General features: G+C 41.5%; 1 protein-coding gene across 2 annotated transcripts; it reads right to left on the bottom strand.

The window, feature by feature from the left end:
* Positions 1–1,764: 1,764 nt before the first annotated feature.
* Positions 1,765–24,331, bottom strand: LOC139909242 (beta-1,3-galactosyltransferase 2-like). Of its 2 annotated transcripts, none has more exons than XM_071896250.2 (2): positions 24,216–24,325; positions 1,765–3,113 (listed from the first exon to the last, which is right to left on the bottom strand). In XM_071896250.2, exons 1-2 carry the CDS (start codon positions 24,257–24,259, stop codon positions 1,982–1,984), a joined length of 1,176 nt encoding a protein of 391 aa, XP_071752351.2. In that variant the 5' UTR covers positions 24,260–24,325; the 3' UTR covers positions 1,765–1,981. The 2 variants fall into 2 exon arrangements, with proteins under 2 accessions (XP_071752351.2, XP_071752352.1); XM_071896251.2 differs by lacking the exon at positions 1,765–3,113 and adding an exon at positions 19,315–20,693 and having other exon boundaries at positions 24,216–24,331.
* Between the last annotated feature and the right edge of the window lie 983 nt (positions 24,332–25,314).

The following is a 25,314-nucleotide window of genomic DNA, read 5'->3' as shown; positions in this document are numbered from 1 at the left end:
GTCGAAGTTGTTGGCATGTAACCAATAACAAATCATTACTTCCTTATTACCTCCATATTAAGTAATATTTTTGGTCACAAAAATGGTAACTAATGGTAACATAACAGCCAATGTGAACATTGTGAACATTGTGAAGATGTGGAGGCAGACACCTGAAAGTCAGGTTTATTTAGCCCTTCATCACCAAACATATCTCAAAGAACTTTACAGACAACAAACTGGCCTAGATCTAATTAATCAACAATCACAAAAAGAAAAGAAAGACAAAGAAAAAACAGTATTCAGAAAGCATTTTTGCCCTTATAGGGCTACTTTAATACCTCACTGCTTTGACAATAGACAAGAACAATAGAGCTTTGTATGCTCAAAGGTGTTGTTTCAAAGCTGTATTTTCAATATTTTTTAGATCCAGAAAGTAACTCAGTCACATACTCATTCATGTATTCATTCATTCATTCACTCACAATTAGCCTATCTGCCTGTGAGATAGCCTGACCAGAGTGGCTAGGAAGGTGGTAGGAGGCAGACTCGTGAAACTTCGTCCAGGTATAACAAAAGGTGTTTTATTTACAAAAAGTGGCACCATGCTACACGTGTAACCAATAATATGTACAAAAACAAATAAACAGTTAACTTGGCTTAACTGAACAAAACTCAACCCATAATAACGCAACTTATATTAATTTAACCTCACGTGCACACAGCTACACACTAATGTCCAACCCCCGTAACAGCCAAAAGGCAACTGCTTAAATAGACCCTTCCATCAGCAGGAGTCAATCTAGGCTGTACCATTCCTGCAGGTAAATTCCATGCCTCTCCTGAAAACAGGTAAGTGATAAAGTTATTAATTCTTACTAACCTCCAAGTAGAAACACTTTCACATACCTTACCATATCACATACATTTGCAACCATACATAAACAGATCACAATCAATCACAGTTACCAGCTTATTTCATTTAAGTTTCAGCCTGACAAAGACGGACTTGAAAATGAACTTAAAATGATGAACTTTTGGTAATAGGTTTTTTTCACATCGTCATGGTAACAGCTTCCATGTTGAGAAACCGGTGCATCACAATTTGCTGTGGCAACTTTATTTTTGCAACTTCTTGATAAAGCAATCCAACAAAAACAACAAAATTGTAATGGCACTAGATACATAATGTAATAACATTATGCAAATTAGGTTATGACTGCCAAGCGATGACAGCAGTCGGGGAGAAACTGACTAAGAAACTAACCCTAACCCTAAAACCTTCATAATCGAAGAGGGAACTTTGGGTGAAGAATTTGTAGCCTTTCTCTAGTTCAGATTTAGGAGTCAATGAAAACAGATCAGCAAGACTTTGTACTTCACCAATGTTAATTTTGGGCAGGTTGTGGAGTAATTTGGTGAAGGCCATAGCTGGCAACAGGAAGTTGTAATGCACCGGTTTATCAACACGGAAGCTGTTACCATGACGATGTGAAAAGGCGTTTTTGATGCGTTTTTTTCGCTTTCCATTGTATGCCACTGTAAGGGGAAACGGGTCTGAAAATAACACTTGTAGCACATAAACAAATGCAAACAAACTAGTAATACTTCTGAAGTCTCTCACTTTTTTTTGCCTATTTACAATTATCAACATCATTTTAAGCCCTAACACACGCATTTTAGATTTCAATGTTACACTCACTGAGTGGACTAGGCTGAGCATGGTGGCAGGTCGGCCAACATAATGAAATGGAGAAAAAGAAAAAAAATTCTATACCACCGGCCCACAAGCATGCCGACTTAGTGGGAATCATCCAGAGTTTCCTGATTGTAAGTCCAGCATTACAGTCCTCGTCTTTACTTTTGACATACAACACTCCTTCTGTTCCACCAGTGATCAGTGCAATCGCAAATCTAACTTAAACTTACAAGTTTCCCATTCACTGCCATCATGTCACCTTTATCCATATACTCTCCTAGTGCATCTGTAGTAATCCTTGTGCTAACAAGGTGAACCAGGCTTCTTCAAGTCTGTCCAGTATTTCACCAACTCTTCTGCAGACCCAAGAATGTAGGTGATGATTTGGGAGAATTCACAGCGATTGTATACTGTGTTGTAGGCCTTGAACTGGGAGGGATTTGGAGGAGAGGTGGGCGCAAGTCCCAGCCTTTTCATGCACATGCCAATATAGGCGTCCTCTATATTAAAAGGCTTGATAAACTTTGACTCCTCCACAAATTTCTCTGGAAGATCATTGGAGAATAGGTATCCCATGCCCAGGGTGTAGGTGGGATAGAGGGGATCCGGATACATTTCCTCTGGAACGTACCATTTGGAGTTCTTTGAGCGGATGACCGGCCTGTTCCACATTAGCATCCCCGTCAGGTAGTTCAGCTTGGGGATGCCGGGCTTTTGCAGCATGATCACCAGATTGTCAATGTTCAGGAACATGTCTGAGTCGATCTTCATAGCATAGGCCGCCGTAGGGCAGCGGGTGGCCAGCCAGTCCATGATCACCATGGTTTTGATGGTCAGATTGAGGTAAGTGTCCATGAAGTTGCTCTGGATCAGGTCGTGGTGCTGCAGGTTCTCCTGTTTGAGCTTCTCCTGCTGCTGCTCAGCATCGGCTCCTCCGGGGAGGCCCAGCAGGAAGAGAGTCTGGACCAGCTCACCCTGAACCAGGCTCTCGTTGCCCCATGTCTTCCGGATGGCATCCCGAGCGGCCACCTCACCGGGCGCCACCGGAACCACCAGAACCAGGAAAGGGACCTTGGTCTTACACGCCTCTGTGTCATCCATGATAAAGTGGTAGTTGCGTGGGTAGGCTAAGTGGTACTGAATGACAGTAGGTATTTTCAAGGTTGTTGTTTTCACTCCCTCGGTTGGAGTTGGTTCGTAAATTGTTTGTCTTAGATGATCTTGATAAAGAGTAGGTTGATTTATCCGGTGGGTCCTATTGGCAATCCTATTATAGTGCACATTTAGAGGAAAGCTCTCCCACCATGACAGAGAGTTGCTGGACTGAGCATAGTAGAGGAGGGGGATGAGGATGATTACACTAAGCATGAGCAGGAACTGGAATCTGGATTGAAGCCAAGGTGTCTTCTGGCAGTATGGGATCTGCACAACGTGACTAAATTGGAAAGAAAGACAAAGTTAAATCTGATGGGAAAGGATTGTGTAGCATTGATAATCAGACAGATCTTTCTGTAGAGTATGATTCGGGTCATTCCTAGGTTGGGGTGCCATTTGGCCATCACAACTTCTATAAAATAAAGATTTCCCATTGTTTTTAGGTTTTATCACTTAAATGACATTTTGACTAGGTATGTTTTTAACATGTGAACCATGAGATAAGCCCACCTTGTTAAGGACACTGACATATCTGTCTGAAAGTGTTTTCAGTGTATATGTACTTTTAGAATTACCTTTTCTTGGAGATCGTGTGTCCCTTACTTTAACCAGGTCATTTATTATTTAATTTATTCTAAAATAGTGGATATTAAGTAAAACACACAGCTATGCCTGATATTTGATAATATCAAATTAAAATAAATCAAATTAAAATACCAACATAACAGGGTGGATGTAAGTATAACAGTGTGGACAGCAGTCCATTTCTTTGATGTAAGGTATTTTCTTACCCTGCTCTTATCTGCAAATCATGAGAACATTTCATTTGCCAGATAATATCAGTAGTGTAAAAGAATACATTTTACAATCAGTGTATAAAAGGCTCGGACATTTCTGGGTAATTATCACTTTAATACTCACGTTATCTGGTTATAGGAGATGACGTATGCACCTCGCTAGTGTGTTTTGCTATTTGTGTGTGTAAAGAGGGAGTGCTCAAATTCAGCGTGCATCACCTTATAGTTTAGATTCACTTACCTGTGACGATTAATATCCTTAGTCCTTCCTGTGTGATCCAGTTTGTGATATTCCAAGTATTGAGTCAATGACGGAAAGTAAGTGTCGTTTCGTTGTTATGTTTATATCTCGCAAGTTTCACCACGTATTTATGTGCCCAGCGCGATGAGAGATATTTCCAATATTATCACAAGGCTCATGCTGTAATTGACTGGAGGAAGTATTAAGTTAGTTTGTGATCCTTCATATGTTTAAGTTAAAGAAGTACTGTTTATGCCGTTGTGAAGAGTTACGTTAATAACGTCTCCAGGTGGGGAGAAAATGCCCGTTGTGTGTGAACGCCATTACGTAGTACCCTCGTCTAACCAAAGGGTGTCGCCATAGACCGTTGTGTGATCTGGTCAATGATACTTACGTGAAGTTTGTTTATTTCTCTGAAGAGTAATATTCTCATTTGTATGCAACTCTAGGTTACTGCTTCTGTTAAAAATGGGCATTGCAATGTTTATTAATATGTTTATGTTTAAATGAGTCTTGGTGGCTTGATTTGGTTATATACATATATATAGACATTTCTTTATTCATGTTTCACCATAGTTTATGTCCTGTTGCTGTCAAGATGCCAGTGCCTAATGGTGATTTATTGTTATTCCAGACTGATGACAATACTGAGTGTTGAACTGCACCAATAAATACTGCTGGAACGCAATACAGTTCAGAGAAGAAATTACGTCTCCTCATCTTCATTCCTGTGTCCTGACTGATACACCATCCTGTTTACTGCCAAACCTAAAAGAGCTAGCCCTACCTAATTACCTCAGCAACATTGGTCCTTCGAGCCGGATGACAGTATTCAAGATGGAGCCGGATGAAGAGATGTACCCTGATGTGAGGCCTAAACGGCAAACACGTTGACCTGCCAGATTTCAAGACTTCGAAGTGGACTATGAGGGATATCGTCAAAGAGACCTGTTACAGTGGGGCCTACCATCTCCTACCACAGAGGGGAGGGTGTTTCAGCCACGGGAGGGTCCAGTCCAGATGACCCCCTTTCAGGCATCCCAGACTCACTCTGGTAGCTTCCATGGGAATGCTGCTCACCATGAGATTTCTCAGCTAGCCCCAGGCCGCATCCAGAGGAGAGATTTGGATAGTGATGTCCTACCTGAACATACACCCTCATACAAGCGGAGCCCGTACCTGGATTCCCGTTTCCACCAGGAAATCAGAGCTATTCAGGAGGAGAACGCTAAGCTGCTCCAATCACGACAGGTCTTCCAGTCAGGTATAAAGGAACTTAACGAGGCACGAAGCGAGATTAAAGAGCTAATTGAGATAGCCCGCTCACTGAGAGCAGACATGGGTCAGGCTAATAGCCCAGCCCCAAAATATAGCACCCACAACCCTCCACAAGCCAGTGCTGTAGCCTCGAGGAGTTACCCCGTTATAGCAACACCAAAGGAGGAGGAGGAGGAAGAGGACTGGCCTGATCCTCCACCATGGCCTGAACCCGATGAAGATCTGCATAGAGGCATGTGCAACCTTAAGTTTGAGGAACAAGAGTTAGACAGTAGCCAACCTTACTACGCCCCTAAAGATACTGTATATACGCCCTACGAGCCTCCACCGCTGATACAACGGCACCCTCAGCTTCTAGCCCCTGCTCCTAATAAAGGGATCTCGTCGTACCCCCCTGCACGACCCTCTCAGCCGCTCTCACGCCCTGCTCCAGCCTATGCAGGTTTAATGCACTCAGCGCCCACACAAGCTTACCATACCTTGGCGGCCACCGGGTTGGCGCCTGGCATGCAGCCACCTAACTACCCTATGCAGTCTCCTGTATCTGAACAAGTGTATAGAGGCCCCAAACCCACTATCCCAAAGTTCATTCACCCAGACCCAAGTGAGTTTGCGAGGCTGCGCATAGCTTTAGAGAACCTACTCCCGTCTAATACCACAGAACTTTTCAAGTATCAAATACTTGTGGACCATCTAAAGCTGGAGGAAGCTAAGCTTATAGCTGATGCCTACCTAAACTCAGCAACCCCTTATACTGACACGATGACAGCCCTCCATGATAAATTTGGTCAACCCCATCAGCTTGCCTTACGGAAGATAGCAAGTGTCCTAGAAGCTCCTGAAGTCAAGCGTGGAGATACTGCGGCGTTCCAGAAGTTCTCCCTCCAGATACAATCATTAGTGGGCCTGTTGCAGACCTTAGGTTCTGAAGGGGAAATCGAACTGAACTGTAGATCACATGTAGCTCGACTGCTGAGTAAGCTCCCTGCAGAACAGCGAGCCGACTTCCGCCGGCATCAGTTCAAGCAGCCTGGGGCTACCCACACTCTATATGATTTGTCTGAATGGCTCCGTTACGAGTTGTGGTGTCAGGGCTTTGACAGTCAAGCCACTGGACGAAGCAGTAAGGAGAGGCAGAATGCGAAGACTGATGGTCGTCCTGGAAAACAAACAGTGACAGTCCTGCATGGTACTAGAGAGCCTTCAGAGACTGCCTCCCTGCCACACACAGAGAGTTCAGTAAAGAAGAAAGCCAAGAGTAAAGCCTACTGTGCCTACTGCGAGAGCATTGAGCATTACCTCAGTCAGTGCAGTGCTGTTGCCAAACTCTCCAAAGACCAGCTCAAAGAGTGGATCCAGGTTAACAAACGGACACGAACTCATCAAGCAGCCCAGTGTACATTGAAGAAACCCTGCGACCTCTGTCAGGGAAAACACCTCCTGGCTCTCCACGAGATAAATATGAGATCAGAGAAGGGCAATAAAGATGTAGCAGTTAAGGAAGAGAGCTGCTTAACCAGCTCTGCCTCTGATACCCTCTACCTTGACTGACCCGGAGCTGGGCATCAGGTCATGTTAAAGGTTGTCCCGGTGCTTGTACATTATGGGGACCAGACCCTAGACACCTTCGCAATACTTGATGATGGGTCCGAGAGGACTATGCTGTTACCAGCAGCAGCTAAGTCTCTTGGCATAAAGGGCCGTACGGTCCGTCTGGACATCCAGGTACTCCACGGACACTCTGTGTCTTTCCGTGTCTCCCCAGCTGCCAACCCTCAGATTAACTATAAGATTGATGGCGCCTTTACAGCTAGCCGCCTCAGCTTAGCTCAGCATACCTACCCTATCGGCCGCCTTCAAAAGAAGTTCAAACACCTACGTGGCATTCCCATACCTGCCTTAAGAGAAGCCAAGCCATCACTCCTTATAGGCTCCGACCAGCCCCATCTGATAACACCTGTTGAGCCAGTCAGACTTGGCCCACCTGGTGGCCCAGCAGCAGTCCACACCAGGCTTGGGTGGACCCTTCAAGGCCCCATCCAATTCATGGGGTGGCCAGCCCACTCTGCGCAGTGTCTGTTCACCTCATCTCCGCCACTGATGGACGAGCTATACAAGCATGTCGAAAGGCTCTGGCAAGTAGACACTGTACCTTACCGGCCCGAGAGAGAGGTGACTCAGTCAAAGCAGGATCAGCAGGCTGTAGCATTGCTTGAAGCCAAGACGGTCCGTACGAAGGTAGATGGAATTCTCAGGTATGCTACACCATTGCTGCGCCATGCAAACATGCCACCGTTGCACGCGCCAAGGGAGTCAGTCATGCCTATGCTGCGTAGCACTGAGAGGCGTCTCCTGAAGGACCCCAAGCAAGCGGACGCCTACAAGACAGAAATGCAGAAACTCATTGGAGCAGGTGCTGTGCGGGAAGTCACACGGGAGACCTCCCCTAAAGAAGTCTGGTACATCCCCCATCATCTCGTCAGCCACAACGGGAAGAATCGCCTCGTCTTCAACTGCTCTCACCAATACCTCGGGCAGACTCTGAACCAGTACCTGCTACCTGGCCCTATCCTCGGTGCCTCTTTGCTGGGAGTCTTGGTGAGATTTCGTGAACATCCCATAGCAGTTAGTGGAGACATCAAGGGGATGTTTCATCAGGTACGCCTCCTCCCTGATGATCGTTCCCTGCTAAGGTTCCTGTGGCGTGACCTGAAAGTGGATACCTAATTACCTCAGCAACAATCAGCATGAATACTTAAGTAAAACAAACAAAGACAATGAATTGTTTTTTAACAACTATTCAAGTTGTTATTAACAGAGGGAGAGGTGGAGAGCTGGATGTGTCTCTGGTGTGTGAGCAGTATAGCAGTAGCAGTAGTAGCAGTAGTAGTAGTAGTATTAGTAGTAGTAGTAGTAGTATAGTTGTAGTAGAATTGGTAGCAGTAGTACTTGTTACAGTTGTAGTAGTAACAGCACTAGCAGAGGTAGAAGTACTAGCATTAGCAGTAGTAGTAGTAGTAGTAGTAGTAGTTGCAGTAGCCTAGTAGTAAGCCTAGCAGTAGTTGTAGCAATAGTAGTAGTAGTAATTGTAGTAGCAGTAGTAGTTGTACTAGTAGTAGTAATAGCAGTAGTGGTAGTAGTAGTAGTAGTAGTAGTAGTAGTAGTAGTAGTAGTAGTAGTAAAAAGTAAAAAAGAGTCTCTTGATTCTCTGGAGTCTTTAGGTTAAAGTATGCAGAAGTAGTTAGAGGATAAAATTTGAGCAGAAGAAGATTAATAAATAGAAGTGTGAGAACAATGCTCCACTACAGCAAGCACACAACACTTGACTCAGTCACCCTCCCACCACTGCAAGCAAAGTGCTCAAAGTGCATAAAAAATTGTTAATCATTTGTATGATAAATCTGGTCTAACCATGTATGAAAATCTATTTGGAATTTGCATTTCTTTACATAAGACCAAACCTAACAGGATTTGTCCTGGGGACTGAAATGCCACCACAATCTAGGAATGACCCATTTATTGAAATTGGAGATAGTGCAAACATAATTAATTCAATTAATGTATTAATTTTAATTTCAATGTAATCTTGATATAACCTGGAAATTTGACTGAGAACACTTCTTGTTGAGAGCAACTGCCTGGTGAGTATAAATGCCAAGCTTCTTGCTTATCCCAGATGGTCCTTAGTTCATTATTAGTCCAAACCTATGTGTTTACACTGAGCTATAAAAAAGCTCAGCTTTCAGTCTGCTTCTAAACATTTACTGTCATTTGAGTTTGGTCCTAGTGTAAAATACTGTGAGTTTTTCATGGCATTTAAAAGGTCTGGTTACTGTAAGCCACATGGACTTCAGTAAACACAGTTGATCAAACTTTAATCTGAAACAAATCTGACTTAAACCCCTCACAAGGACATAGTCCCATCAGGCTGGTGGGTTCAGTGTGGAAAGGGAGAATGGTAACAGAGGTTGGCTTTGAGTAGTACATAGTCTGTTTGGCCAACCATCAAAGTAACTAGACTGACCAGCACTGTGTGTTGTGGTGATAAGAAAGAACAGGATAGACTACTTTGAATAATTGTCTCAATTGAACTGGAATTTGCAAGAGAAGCAGGCTGCATAAAAGGCTTCTGTCAACAACTCAAACGTGCTGTTAACAAGAGATAGACAGGCTTTTATTAATATCTGAGGTGTAGATGGGATGGGGGAGGAAGATGGCGTCGTACAGTGTGTGCCGCTGTGAGTTCCGGTGGCGTTTTCTCATAATTAATCCTACCTTTTTACATACCTAACGGTGAAAGTGTGGAGCTTGGTAACGGGATTGCTTTAACATGAGTTTGGACAGATATTTCTTGAAAGCATCTACCAATATGCCCAGAAATATGAAAAATTTGACGAAGAAAGTCCCAGCAGATGCGGAGAGCCTACGAGAGCCAGGTGCGTCGCCTGGGGAAATTAGTACAGAGGCAGAGGCTAGCTCCGGCGTGATTGAGCCAAATATTGTCCGAGCGTTGGACAGGACAATCTCACGAAAGTCATTGATGTTAAAATAACTTTGGTTTTGGAAGCTATTAAGGAACAGACTACACAGTTGCAAGCGATTGCCCTCCGAGTGGTAGAAGCGGAGGAACGGATTGCTACTGTGGAAGCTACGGCTACATCTTCGGAAACTAAGATAGCACTCTGAGAAACAAGCACGATACATGTTAGATCACATCGATGACCTTGATAACCGTGGCCATAGATGCAACATGTAATCAGCCTACCCAGAGGTTCAGAAGGGTCGGACCCTGTGAGATTCTTTGAGAAGTGGATTCCCGACTACCTCCAAATGGACACGAAGGCAGGGCGGCTGAAGCTCGATCTGACTCATCGTTCCATGGCATCTAAACCTGGCCCAAATCAACGATCTAGACCGGTGATAGTGAAGTTCCATAACTTAATTGATAAGCAGCGCGTGATGGAGGCACAAATCATTTGATGAGGTTAAGACATGGCTGAAAAATCAGAAAATAGACTATGCATTACTGTATCCGGCAACGTTACAGGTGTCGGTGGATGGAATACAGAGAAGATTTGATACCCCAAATGAAGCAGCTGTGTTTGTCAGCTCATTGAAAGACCATGGAGGCACGGCCTCTGAATGACTTTGGACTTGAGTTGATATGTGGGATGACTAGGTTGTGTGAGTACCTCAGTTTACAGTTTTCTTTTGTGACCATTTACTACCACAGAACGTATGTTACTTCCTCCATGCGGTGGAATATAAATGTGGAGACACAGACTGAGTGGGTTTTTGTGACAATTATTGTGTAAATATTATCTTATGTCTGTTTTATTACAGTCTATGATAGACAATGTTAGGGTAATCAGTATTGGCCACTGTGAGTGAGCTTATGGTTTGGTGAAATCTCTATAGAGTTAGAGTGCCAGGGAAGAGTAAAGTGTAGCCTCGTTTTTTTTTTCACTGATGTTATGTTTAATTTTTGTTTGGGATGAGGCTTGTGTAAAGGAATGGCCAAGGCATATAACCTTGGTATTGAAGAGGTCTGGAGTCCCCTGCAAGCGAGGGTGTGGGGATATTTCTATGGTTCTGTGTTTTTATGTGATTATTTTTGTTGTTTGTTTTTATTTTGGCAGCTCAGTAATGTTATGATATTTAGGATGTGCATTCACAGGAGTCTAGGTAGCCTACCTGTATTGAGGGTGGAATCTGGTAAATATGGCTAGTAATAAAATACGTTTTTGCACTTGGAATATGAGAGGGGTCCATAGTCCTATTAAAAGAAAAAAAATACTTTCTTTTTTCAAAAAAGCACATTGATATTGCACTGGTGCAAGAAACACATCTTGAAGAGAGAGAGCATTTGAAATTACAACAAGGGGGCTTTGAACAAGTGTTTTTTTCCTCATTTACCTCTAGAAGTAGAGGTGTGGCTATTCTGGTGAGGAGGAAGTTACCTTTTGTAGTGTTGGAATGTATCAAACATAAGAGTGGTCAATATGTTATTATGAAAGCTGTTTTGCAAGGCACAGTTATCTCAATAATAATGTGTATTATTCCCCTTGCCCATCCCTCAGATTTCCTAACTAAGACATTCTTAGATCTTATGGAGACAAAGTCAGAAATTGCCATCGTGGGTGGGGATTTTAATTGTTTACTGAATTCATCAATTGATAGACTTCCCCACAAGACTATAGCTCTGTTTCCACAGGCCAAATCACTAAACGCGAAATGTGAAGATTTGGGATTTGTGGATGTATGGAGGACAATGCATCCTCTAAGTAAGGAATACACTTTCTTCTCTGCACCTCACCAGTGCCACACCAGAATTGATTATTTCTTTTTACCGGGACTGTGTCTACACTTAGTTGTTTCTTGTCAAATAGGCAGTATTTTTATTTCTGACCACTCAAGTATGAAATTATCTCTTAAAAGGCTAAGCAATAGGACAACATTTTGGAAGTTTAATGCAACTATTGTGAGAGATCAAAATTTCATATCCTTTTTTAATACTGAGTTGAAATTCTTCTTAGCCATTAATTGTCAATCAACAGACAATTCTGCCCTTTTATGGGAACTACTAAGGCGTATACCAGAGGTGTGTTTATCTCATTCCTATGCAGGAAGAAACAACAAAAGCAGGGAAAACAACATCTGCTAATGACTGAACTTAAAAACAAGGAAAAAGCATATGGATTATCCCTCCCCGGCCCTTCTTAAAGTGAGCAGCGACAGGATCACTTTGTTCAAGCTAATCATCCTGTTTCTTCTCTCCGCTACATGGGAATTGAAAATGTCACGTTGCCCAGACGAGGGGGCAACTTGGATACTCTACTATTGAGGCGAGAGGCAGCCTGGATCCACCACCTCAAGACCCTTGCTCCTCTCGGCCTCAGTGTAGACTTTGACCTCAAACCTTTTTTGTAAAGTTGTAAATATATTTTGCGTGTTTTTTTTGTATTGAGAACATTGTCTATTACTGATGGTATATGGAGGGCTTCTTGATGAGCCCCCTTTCTTTCTATGTGTGGTTTCTCCGCCATTGGATCATGTATTTAATACTTTCTATATTGCTATGTATTTCTATTGCTTTCTATATTGTTAATGCTCAAGTGGCCACTCTAATGTTCATGCTGAGGTTTTTGGCTGATATCTCTGTGTTTTATTTCTATGTCTAGTGCTCTCCATTAATTTGAGTGTGAGTGTTTGCACCTGTGTGCTAATGATTATTGATGCTGTCCTGTGTGTATATAAGAGAGTCAACAGAGACAGTCTTGTTCATACCCTAACGAAGACAGTTTTCTGTCGAAACGTTGGTTTTTACACAATAAAGAATTCTACATCGGAGCTATGGGAGTGCAGCTACAACTTTTTACTTTGAATTTCTGTTCCGTTTCAACCAACTTTTCAAAATGAATATATTACCAAAATTATACTATTCAAATTATTCCTGTTATATTCTCAAATAAGGTCATGAAAGACCTAAATGGCTGGCGAAGCTCCTGTATATGGAATAAGCGCAGACCGAATCTTAAGATGGTGTATTAAAATGACCTGGCTGTGTTGTGTTGACTTACCAGATATTGGAAAATATCAGCTATGAGCTCATATGAGATATATTTTTGATTGGATTACTAGTGACATTGACTCTTTCTGGTTGGATGTCAAAGCTTCTCTGTCAACAGTCCCTTTGAGGGATCTATTGTTTTTTAAGAATTTTAAAACTAAGGCAAACTGTGATAACCCTATTAGTCTTAATACAGTTAGAAGAAGGTCAAAATTGACATCAGTGTTTACTCCAATTATAAACAACCCTGATTTTCAGCCTGGAGCTACTGATGCTGGTTTTGTACAATAGAGGGATAATGCATTAATAGATTGAAAGACTTTGCTTCCTTCAACTCAGAAGACTTTCTAAGATTAAGGCATTTTTATTTAAACACTTAGAGATTGTGACACATGCTTTTATTTCTACACGCCTCGACTATTGCAATGCCTTATACTCCTGTCTTAGCTCCCAAAACATATCCGGACTACAACTAGTGCAAAATGCTGCAGCCAGACTCCTTACCGGTACCAAGAGAAGGCAGCACATTACCCCAATTTTAGCCTCTCTCCATTGATTACCAGTAAAATTCAGAATTGATTTTAAAATTTTATTAATCACTTTTAAAGCACTCGCAGGGCTGGCTCCTTCTTACATCTCTTATCTTTTAACCCCATATGAGCCAAGGCGCAGAAGATCCTCAGGCACAGGTCTTTTGGTTGTTCCACAGTCAAGGTTGAAAACACAGGGTGATCGCGCTTTCTCCATTAGGGACTGTGGAATAACCTGCCTGGCAGGTTAGCTCAGCCATTTCAGTGTCTTCTTTTAAATCGCTTTTCAAAAAATACTTTTACCGTCTGGCTTTTACTTAATGTGTTTATAACCTCTGATGTCTTATCTTTTTATTTAATTTTGCTTTTTATTGTTATGTCTTTTTATGTACTTATTGTTCTCTCTGTTTTGTAAAGCACTTTGTAACTGTGTTTTGATAAGTGCTATATAGATAAAGTTTATTGTAAGGCACTACATAATACACAACGTTAATTAACAATCCCGATCCATCACCTACTGAAAGATTACTATTTCATACAACCAGAAAATTGACTATGAGTCTGTGTCATAAAACCTTATGTTCAGTCACATCTATGGGTAAAGAGGGAAGTAAGGGCAAATGGGAGAAAGAGCTATCTATCAAAATTAAATATGAAGATTGGTAAGATATTTGGAGACATACAAACCCAATTTCTGTTTGTAATCATAGCAATACCGTTCAAAACTGTACACAGAATGCATGTGTCACCTAACCGTAGACCCTACTTTAATTCCTCTTTTTCTCCTATGTGCCTTAAATGTAAAACAGATATCGGTGCTTTAACCCACTGTTTCTGGTCTTGTCATAAATTGCAACTATATTGGTCCATTGTGTTAAATGAAATAGAAGAAATATTGCGTTTAGAATTGGATCTGGACCCAGTGTCTTTGATACTGGGCCTTCCAAGCAAGAGTATAAAATGAATTAATAAAAAAAAAGATTTTATTGCATCCTTACCTTCACACATTCTGTTACAGTGGATTACCAACAGTTAAAGGCTGGCAGAGAGTACTGTTTGATTTAGTACCATTAGAATATCTTACATGTATTTTGCATACTAAAATGGATGCTTTCTTTAAAGTATGGGAACCCTCTCTGAATTATGTAGAGCCTGGTGTTGCTGCTATAGAGTTAGTGCTGCTGCAGGGCTTTTCGTGAGGTACCTTACTGTACATAACCGTGGTTTATTAATCTAAGCTGAGCTTTGCTTTGTTTTGTTTTGTTTTGTTTTGTTTTGTTTTGTTTTGTTTATTAATGTCCTACTTTATTGTCTTGGTTATTGTATTGTAAAAAATACTGTAAAAGAGAGAGAGAGAGAGAGAGATGGACATACTGAACCAATTGGATTGTGACTCGCCAGTGGAGTTAATGATTAATTGTTGATTAATCATTAACGATGAACAATAGGCAATAAATTAAATGTTAGCCTAAGTTCACATTGCTTAAAATAGTCAGTCTATGTTTCATGGTCTTCACAGATTTACAGGCCGGAGTTACTCCCTGTGGGTAGGTCGCAGTGGGAGGAGGTGATGTGAAAAGTTATGAGTCGGACACCTGACAGCCGCAGAGAACAAGAAAAGTCAATGACGTTGTGGCTGCATTACAGGTTATCCACAGACGACCCCGTCCTCATGTGTCTAAGCTATACGACAGTCAGCTCTCCAAATGCGCACAGACTTCATTACCAGCCGGTAGACCAGACAGCCGACTGATCATTTCATTTCATTAATCCTTGTTTTCTGTGATCTGGGTGGATAGAGGCGGAGGCTTGGCTTTAAATACATCTAAATGTCTTTCTAATTAAAAACAGAACACGTGGTGTGCATAGTTTCTTTGCGTAAAAGACGCATCTGAGTTTTCATGTCATTGCAACGGTTTTTAAAAACATGCTCTACTTTACTAGTGGAGAAAACTTGTCTATTTCACTTCATCTCCATCATTTAAATTCTCCATGGAAATTACAATATCATTTGTTACTTCCCGAATCGGACGACTCAACTGACATAGCCTGCAATCAGTGACAAAAGTATCCAAATCACATTAAATTGATCATTTCAAGTTCATTTGTCTGAGCCTATACCTTTGCCAACCTGAAACTCGCACAGCAGATATATTAGTCCTAATCAAACAAGGCTACTTCACATTTTGATCAGAAAAGCAGACTTCATAAGTTAACGGATTGTTGGAGTACTCTTAGTAAATTATTTTTTATTCGTTTTATAATTAAATTAGTGAAATGACCACATATCTTAGAGTTATGGTATAGTCCGAGGCTAACGGTCTGTTTTTCTGGACAAAATGTCATGTTATGTCTGTGAAATGATTAAAAGGTTCGCACCTTTTCGTCTCCAGCCCACATGAATCAGTTCCTCCTTCCCCCATGATCGCTGCGACCTATCCTTCCTTCCTTCCTTCCTATCTTCCTATCTTCCTTTTGCAATGAAACCCAGTAGATTATTAGAGTGATAAGAACTGACCCCAACCTCGACGCACCACTTAAGTGCGCTCACACCGACTCACTGAGCTCAATACAGAGGGAGAGAGAGAGAGAGAGAGAGAGAGAGAGAGAGAGAGAGAGAGAGAGAGAGAGAGAGAGAGAGAGAGAGACGTTTATGAGGGGCGGGGGTTTTAAGCACCTGTTAAGACACACACACACACACACACACAGACACACACACACACACACACACACACACACACACACACATACATATACAAAGTACTGGGGTTGGACGCAAAATCCATAGACCAAACAAAAAAAACTGGAAATTTTCTGCAAATTAAAACCAGTTCATCCTAACACCAGTCACAACTAGTAAACAGATCTGAAAATTTATTATGCGGTCTTCGGTATTTTGGGTGGGGACTGGGGCTTTACCACAGTAATTAAGCAGAGCAGACCAGAGACACTTCAGACTTTGACATTGGGAGTGTGAAATGTAGACCTAGGGTCCAAATCCCAGACCTGAAAAAAACAGTCGATTATCTGAAGCTCAAACTGCTCTCCTCCTTTTATTTGTACAAAGTCGACTGGTTAGTGCAGCCGAATTCATTTCTTGAATGCTGTCTCATCACTTAACATGATCGTTACATAATCAATTTGATGTCAGATATAAACAAAGTGTAGAATAAAAAAAGGAAAGGGGGAATAAAAGTGTGGATTTAAAAAATAAAAAAAATAAGTAAAAAAGGCCAAGTGTGGCAAACGTACTCATATGTTTCGAGTTCAAACAAGCTGGCGGCTGGCGGCACAAGACCCAGAGGATAATAATGATGACCGTGGAACGAGGCCTGTGCCATATGAAAGTTTCAGAGTACGATTATCTTGGCCAAAAGTATCTCAATATTTTTGATATTATCTCGATAATTATTAAGATGAAAACCTTAGGAGGAGGACTTGATGGGGGGCATACAAAGCACATGCTAAGTGTAGTGTTTAGGATTTGTTAAAGGATGTATAAATAGTCTAACTGCCTTTTAAAATGCAGGCAACCAATTATGTGACCTCCTAAGTGTGTAAGACGTGTTGCACTTTACAATACCGTACACAAATCCTGAGTAGTTACCAAGGAACAAGTAAGGAACAAATCAGGAACAAACTGCTAGTAGTTCCTGAATAACTCTGAATCAAGTACAATAGATAATGATAAGTTACTTAAGAACAGACTGTCAGATACCATGCTATTGAACCAGTATCTAATGATTAGTTCCTAGATATCTGTGAATATATAATAATACACATTATGACCACTTACTTAATGAATCGTTGCTGATTAACTCTGAATAAGCCACTAAATGGCACGTAACCAATAACAAATCATTACTTCCTTATTACCACCATGTTAAGTAATATTTTTGGTCACAAAAATGGTAACTAATGGTAACATAACAGCCAATGTGAAAATTGTGAACATTGTGAAGATGTACTGGAGGCAGGCACTGAATTCAAGCCAAGTCAGGTTTATTTAGCCCTTCATCACCAAACATATCTCAAAGAACTTTACAGACAACAAACCGGCCTAGATCTAATTAATCAACAATCACAAAAAGAAAAGAAAGACAAAGAAAAAACAGTATCCAGAAAGCATTTTTGCCCTTATAGGGCTACTTGAATACCTCACTGCTTTGACAATAGACAAGAACAATAGAGCTTTGTATGCTCAAAGGTGTTGTTTCAAAGCTGTATTTTCAATATTTTTTAGATCCAGAAAGTAACTCAGTCACATACTCATTCATGTAATCATTCATTCATTCATTCACTCATTCATTCATTCATTCATTCATTCACTCACTCACTCACTCACTCACTCACTCACTCACTCACGATTAGCCTATCTGACCCTAGCAGCTGTTATAAATGTGATATATGTGATAAAGGAATATTTGTAATGTGTAACAAGATACATTTTAAAATATTTTTGTTCTGTATCCACTAAGTGCTAATATTGCAAGATCTCAAGTGTTACCTGATTACCTGAAGCTTACACAAACATTCATCCCAAGACAGAATTGATATCACCCTTTACACAGACAACGATGCTGGTGCACACGTGTAACCCTTCCATGTGGTTATCCTAATTCTCATCCCTGAAATGGCAATTAGACAAATACCATTATGGCAGTGCTGAACTGGGACAAAAATTCAGCCCAGGAGTTTCACCACCAGACAGCACTGTAGCAGCCTTACACAGAATCCAGAGAAGGAAGAAGAAGAAGCCGCTAGTTTTCAACATTTGGCACTTTCTTTCTCAAGAGCCTTTAATTTTGTCATCCTCACATTCTCTGCACCACCCTTTCTTTTTTTGCAGTCCATTTTGATAGCATCACATTGATTTTAATGTGCATTTAAAGGGGAAATGCAGTCAGTCTCTTCCTGCTTGTCATATGCAAGTATTGAACCTTTCTTGAACAGTGACTTGTTTTGACTAGTTGCATTTCATGGCAAAGGCCAAACCAAAAGGGAGGATATGTAGACTGCACTGCACTGCAGTGGCCACAGTTACCAGCTTATTTCATTTGAGTTTCAGCCAGACAGTCCTGACAAAGACGGACTTGAAAATTAACTTAAAATGATGTTGATCTTTGGTAATAGGTTTTTTCATGTCATCATGGTAACAGCTTCCATGTTGAGAAACCAGCCAACCACAACTTCCTGTGGCAACTTTCTTTTTGCAACTTCTTGACAAAGCAATCCAACAAAAACAACAAAATTGTAATGGCTATTAGCACTAGATACATAATGTAGTAACATTATGCAAATTAGGTGACAACTGCCAAGCCAATTTTGGGCAGGTTGTGGAGCAATTTAGTAAAGGCCATAGTTGTGTAGCTTCCTGGCTGCGATATAACCCCAAAATCAGCGATTATCTGTTATCTGTTTCTCCGGTAGAGACAAATGGAGAATTGTGTTTTTTTTGCTCTCAGTCTCTCGGCGAAACAGGTCTGAAAATCACACTTATAGCACATAAACAAACGCAAACAAAACAGATTCTGACAATATATAAAACTAGAAATAACATTATGATGTCACAGTGAAGCTGACCTTTGACCTCTGACCACCAAACTCTAATCAGTTCATATTTGAGTCCAAGTGGACGTTTGTGCCAAATTTGAAGAAATTCCCTCAAGGCGTTCCTGAGATATCGCGTTCACGAGAATGGGACGGACGGACGGACGGACAACCTGAACACATAATGCCTCCGGCCACGGCTGTCGCCGGCGCGGAGGCATAAAAAACTAGTAATCCTTCTGAATTGTTTTCAAGTGAATCGCTTTCTTTATGTTATTAAACAACAAGTGTGACACCGAAATCCAGTCGGAGGAAACTTATGCCAATTGAACAAAGAGTAGGCGGAAAAAATGTGGGACACAGGACTTTGACAAAGCAGATTCTGCCAATATATAAAAAATGAGTCTCTCACTTTTTTCGCCTATTTACAATTATCAACATCAACATAATTTTAAGCCCTAACACATGCATTTTAGATTTCAATGTTACACTCACTGAGTGGACTAGGCTGAGCATGGTGGCAGGTCGGCCAACATAATGAAATGGAGAAAAAGAAAAAAAATTCTATACCACCGGCCCACAAGCATGCCGACTTAGTGGGAATCATCCAGAGTTTCCTGATTGTAAGTCCAGCATTACAGTCCTCGTCTTTACTTTTGACATACAACACTCCTTCTGTTCCACCAGTGATCAGTGCAATCGCAAATCTAACTTAAACTTACAAGTTTCCCATTCACTGCCATCATGTCACCTTTATCCATATACTCTCCTAGTGCATCTGTAGTAATCCTTGTGCTAACAAGGTGAACCAGGCTTCTTCAAGTCTGTCCAGTATTTCACCAACTCTTCTGCAGACCCAAGAATGTAGGTGATGATTTGGGAGAATTCACAGCGATTGTATACTGTGTTGTAGGCCTTGAACTGGGAGGGATTTGGAGGAGAGGTGGGCGCAAGTCCCAGCCTTTTCATGCACATGCCAATATAGGCGTCCTCTATATTAAAAGGCTTGATAAACTTTGACTCCTCCACAAATTTCTCTGGAAGATCATTGGAGAATAAGTATCCCATGCCCAGGGTGTAGGTGGGATAGAGGGGATCCGGATACATTTCCTCTGGAACGTACCATTTGGAGTTCTTTGAGCGGATGACCGGCCTGTTCCACATTAGCATCCCCGTCAGGTAGTTCAGCTTGGGGATGCCGGGCTTTTGCAGCATGATCACCAGATTGTCAATGTTCAGGAACATGTCTGAGTCGATCTTCATAGCATAGGCCGCCGTAGGGCAGCGGGTGGCCAGCCAGTCCATGATCACCATGGTTTTGATGGTCAGATTGAGGTAAGTGTCCATGAAGTTGCTCTGGATCAGGTCGTGGTGCTGCAGGTTCTCCTGTTTGAGCTTCTCCTGCTGCTGCTCAGCATCGGCTCCTCCGGGGAGGCCCAGCAGGAAGAGAGTCTGGACCAGCTCACCCTGAACCAGGCTCTCGTTGCCCCATGTCTTCCGGATGGCATCCCGAGCGGCCACCTCACCGGGCGCCACCGGAACCACCAGAACCAGGAAAGGGACCTTGGTCTTACACGCCTCTGTGTCGTCCATGATAAAGTGGTAGTTGCGTGGGTAGGCTAAGTGGTACTGAATGACAGTAGTTGCATGGATTTCATTTGGTTTGTTAAGTCTGTGGCTCGGATGGACACGATAAGGAGGTAGATTGATCCGATGGGTCCCATTGACAAACCTGTGGTAGTGCACATTTAAGCTCTCCCACCATGACAGAGAGTTGCTGGACGGAGCATAGTAGAAGATGAGGATGATTACACTAAGCATGAGCATGAGCAGGAGCTGGAATTTGGAGTAAAACCAAGGCTTCTTCTGGCGGTATGGGATCTGCACAACGTGACTAAATTGGAAAGAAAGACAAAGTTAAATCTGATGGGAAAGGATTGTGTAGCATTGACAATCAGACAGACCTTTCTAGTACAATTTATTGAAACTGAAGGTACGGCATGGATAATTAATTCAACTAAATCATTATTTTTTTTAGTTTCATTTAATCTAAATTTAACATGTCAGTTTGACTAAGAACATTTTCTTGTTTGCAGCAATAGCCTGGGAAGTATAAATGCTAAGCTCCCTGGTTATCCCAGATGGTCTTTGATTCGTCCTATACAGGTAGAGGCACAGGTATAGGCACAGGCAATTTCAGTCTGCTTCTACCATTAACCTTTGTTTGGTGCAACCACATAAGATGCTGTGTGTCTTTCAATACATTTAGATGGTGAAGTGCCTCTAAGCTGGATTTCAGTCAACACAATGAATCAAAACTTACACCAACTGAAATTTCACTTAGGTTCCCAATTATGATAAAGCCCCAAACTATTCTTCTGACGGGTTTGTGTGCTCCAGGAAGTGCTGCACCTGTAAAAGTAGTAAAATTTGCATGCAACCTGCACCGTAGATCCACCCTCCTGATGTCAAAGAACTACTTGTGCAGCCAAACTCAAACTGAACCACAGGGGCAAAAGCTGAAAGCTGCAGCGCTAAATTAAAAAGACAAGGTTAAGATAATACTTTGTCCCCTCTGCCATAAGAATATTTAACAGTCAGCATCAATCTGTTCCACATGAACTGTTTTAGGAATTCTAGTATTCTTACTTGTGTCTTTATTTTTGCTGGAGCATGTGCAAGGGTGTGTTTGGCATGAGGGGGGAGGGGAGGTGCAGATCACTTTACTGTGGTGTTGCTGTATCTTTGTTGCTTTAATGTTTGCATTTCATTTGCACATGACCAAATGAATTTCCAAGCTGAGATAACAAAGTAAACCTTAACAGTGACCTGAAGTTATCACTCCATAGTGTGGCGGTTATCATAAAAACAAGTAACAATCAGATAAAAAGTATCCAGTGATTGATTTTTGACAGCTCCTTCAAATTTGATAAGCAGATTAGTTCAGTTGTCAAAACTAGCTTTTTTCAGTTAAGACTTTTAGCCAAGGTAAAGGCCTATCTCTCTCCCAAGGATTTCGAGAGTTATTCATGCTTTTATTACCTCTAGGTTAGACTATTGTAATTCTTTGTATGTGGGTGTAGATCAGTTGTCTCTTCGTCGTCTGCAGTTTGTACAAAATGCAGCCGCTCGTCTTCTAACTGGAAAAAGAAAGTGTGATCACATAACACCAGTATTGGCCTCCCTCCACTGGCTTCCTGTCCGTTTCAGGATTGATTTTAAGATTTTGTTGCTTGTTTTAAGGTTTTAAATGGGCTGGCGCCACCTTATCTAGCAGAACTTTTGCATCATCATACTCCAGTTAGAGCACTGAGGTCGACCAACCAGATGCTCTTGGATGTTCTGAGATCTAGGCACAAAAACAGAGGCGACCGAGCCTTTGCGGTGGCCGCCCCTAATCTCTGAAATAGCTTACCTATTCATATAAGAACTGCTCAGACCCTAGAAACCTTTAAGTCGCTGCTTAAGACCCACCTCTTCTCGTTGGCTTTTAATTCGAGTTGAACTTGACACCTTGACTTCATCTTCTATTGTGCCCCAATTCTTTTATTATTATTATGTTTATTGTTTTCTTTTATTCTTATGTGTTATTTACTTTTATATTCGTTTATTTTGGTATTGTAAGCCTGTTCAGCACTTTGGTCAACTGTGGTTGTTTTAAATGTGCTATACAAATAAACTTTGACTTGACTTGACTTGACCATACATGTGTTACTGTATTTAAAGGGTAAGTGATCAAATCTTAATTTTCCAAGAGTTCACTTGTGCAAATCAATATGTTTGGCATATTGAGTAGGATTTTGTCGGTTGTGGCTTGTAAACACAACTTTCAAAGTTGACCCCTCCTCCCTAGCTCAACAAGAGGTGAAGCGTCGCTCCCTGAACACAGTTGCCATAATGGTAAAAAACAGGAAAAAGTAAGAAAAGTACAGCGAGGCGAAACACCAAGCAGAAACAGCTCGTTTCAAAACAAGAGTGAATCTGGGGTTGGCTTTCACCCAAAATCCAGGCAGAAGCCAGGCTCTCCGCAGACACACACACATTGTCACAGACACCAGTGTGCCATATGATTGAGTAGGATCATTTTTGGATGAGTTTATGCTATTTCAAGGGGGAAAATCCTGCTTTAGTATGCCTTTAAACTCAGCATGGCAAGGTGAAACCCTATTGTGTAACATTCCAGTTTGACTTGTTCCTGCTGGGAATTACTGAACTGAGAACAGACAAAGGTTATCACTCTATCGTTTAGGGCGTGTCATATGATATGGATCAGTAGCTTCAGGGCGTCGCGCAATTGCTTTTTGGTTCACACTGTTCACACCGATCTGCATCTATTAATGAGGTCGAACCCTTATTTATCCGATATTACAATAGGCTACTGATATTACAGTAGGCTTACAGTAGGCTATTGTTTGTTGTGCGAGGATTCACTCTCCCAAACTAAATTATACGCCTAAATATGAATATAATAATATGACATCTTCCAGATATTGAGTTGCAGCCCTTGTTTGCACAATCCACATCTCAATTGTCTCAAAGCTTTAAACTCCTTCTCATCTGCTTCTCGTTGTCTACATCCCCTTTGTTATTGGTGTTGATTTAATATGGAAAATCAATAAAGGATAATGACTTTTACCTTGATTCACCTCATCAGTGTACTTCACGCGAGTGTCCCTAATATTTTGTACATTCAGTGTACATATCCAAGGAGAAGCGCTTCCTAATATGCAGTTGAGAAAAATCGCTTATCATACTATTTCAATGGCATGAGCTCAGTGTAGGATAAATAAAGAAACTTTCAAGTAGAGGCGATTTGCGCTCGCCAATTAGAACGGATTGCGATGGGAAAGCAGTTTCCAGGTTTATTCGGATGTTTTAAGATCATGAGTATTGTGTGAGTTTAAAAAGAATATAGATTATTGGAGATCGGCTACAGAGTATTGCGGCACACTTGCTCGGTTCAGGTAGACCTGTGCTTGGGGAGGGGAGTTTTGCGCGAAGTGTCCTTGAACAATAAATAATGTTTTTAGTCTAAGGTCACCTGCCATCAGTTGCAGCATAGGCTAAACCGCGTATGTGTGTGTCTTCACATTTTATTTTACATATTTGTGTAATATGTATAGCCTATAGGCAAAAAGGAGGGCGGAGGGCAGCCAGAGAGAAATAAAAAAGTGTTAATTACGCGTCTGAGTTTGAATTAGGAGGAGTGGGCTTGATCTGGCCATACACTAAAATAAGGATAATATGCGCCCCAGGTGTAGACCGGGACAGACAGCTCCATTACACTTCATTAGCTCGACTGGTCGTTTTATTCCAGTAAGCCAAACGGTGGTCATGTGACTATATCAACTCTAACTCGCGAGAGAATCACAAGAATCACAAATTCTCCTGGTATGAATAACTGAAAAGTCCTCACCTTTTTAGCTCCTTCCCACCTGAATCAGATCCTTCCTCCTCCATGACTTGCCGCTACAGTTTCATAGAGACACAACTGACAACAAGCCTGAGGGTGTTTTCACCTACTGAGTCCAGCCCAGCATTCTATAGGTGTTTTGACAAGAGAGTGACTCCACAGGTGACACAGAGAGAGAGAGAGAGAGAGAGAGAGAGAGAGAGAGAGAGAGAGAGAGAGAGAGAGAGAGGAGGGGGGGGGGGGGAGCTTTGCCCATGCTATTGTGTCATAAAATGTAAAAGACACTAAAAGAGCGTTTAGCCTATAGCTTTGTAATAAAAAGGCCTAGTGGGAAACTGGTTGGAAATTGTCTCCTAAGAGCTTGAGATTTAATTATTAGAGTGATTAGAGTATTAGAGTATTAAGAATCGACTACAACCTTGACATAAAAGTATAGTCTTCTGGGCTTGTGGCCACTGTCCTCAAAACAAACAAAGACGTTTTTCCTTGCTGAGCGAGAGAGGAGGGGCACAGGGTGACGTTTAACCATATGACTGTCATCAAGACTGTCAGGAGACAGCTTTGTCTACTTTGGACCTTTAGAGCTCACCTGTCCACACCCTACAAACACACACACACACACACACACACACACACACACACACACACACACACACACACACACACACACACACTAACACCTTCTATGAAACACGTACTATGAAATTTAGGTAATTCAACCTGCACTTCCCTTTTTAAACAGGATCTGTATGAATAGTGACTCAAGTTTCTATTTTTCAAAAATGTTTTCTTTTTTGAGTGTCCCTTTGTGTAAGGGACACTCAAAAAAGAAAACATTTTTGAAAAATAGAAACTAATCTAAAACCAGTAACCCCCATGTGAAAACTCGTTGAAACTAGTGCAGGGCGATAAATCAGTATTATTGTTTGTTGTCTTCCAGTGGAATCATTTTGGGATATCATGACACACAATTCTGCTGTCTAAACTGATGATAACAAGCACATTTTACATAAAAACTCAAAATGAGGTATGAAACATTTTAGGGACATTATTTATTTGAAAACTTTAGTTTTGTTTGACATCCCACCTAATATTACCATTC

This window comes from Centroberyx gerrardi, chromosome 3 (genome assembly GCF_048128805.1).
Source record: "Centroberyx gerrardi isolate f3 chromosome 3, fCenGer3.hap1.cur.20231027, whole genome shotgun sequence".
Taxonomy (NCBI): Eukaryota; Metazoa; Chordata; class Actinopteri; order Beryciformes; family Berycidae; genus Centroberyx; species Centroberyx gerrardi.
Note: the sequence above shows the minus strand (reverse complement) of the source record. Positions and strands in the feature narration are given on the sequence as shown.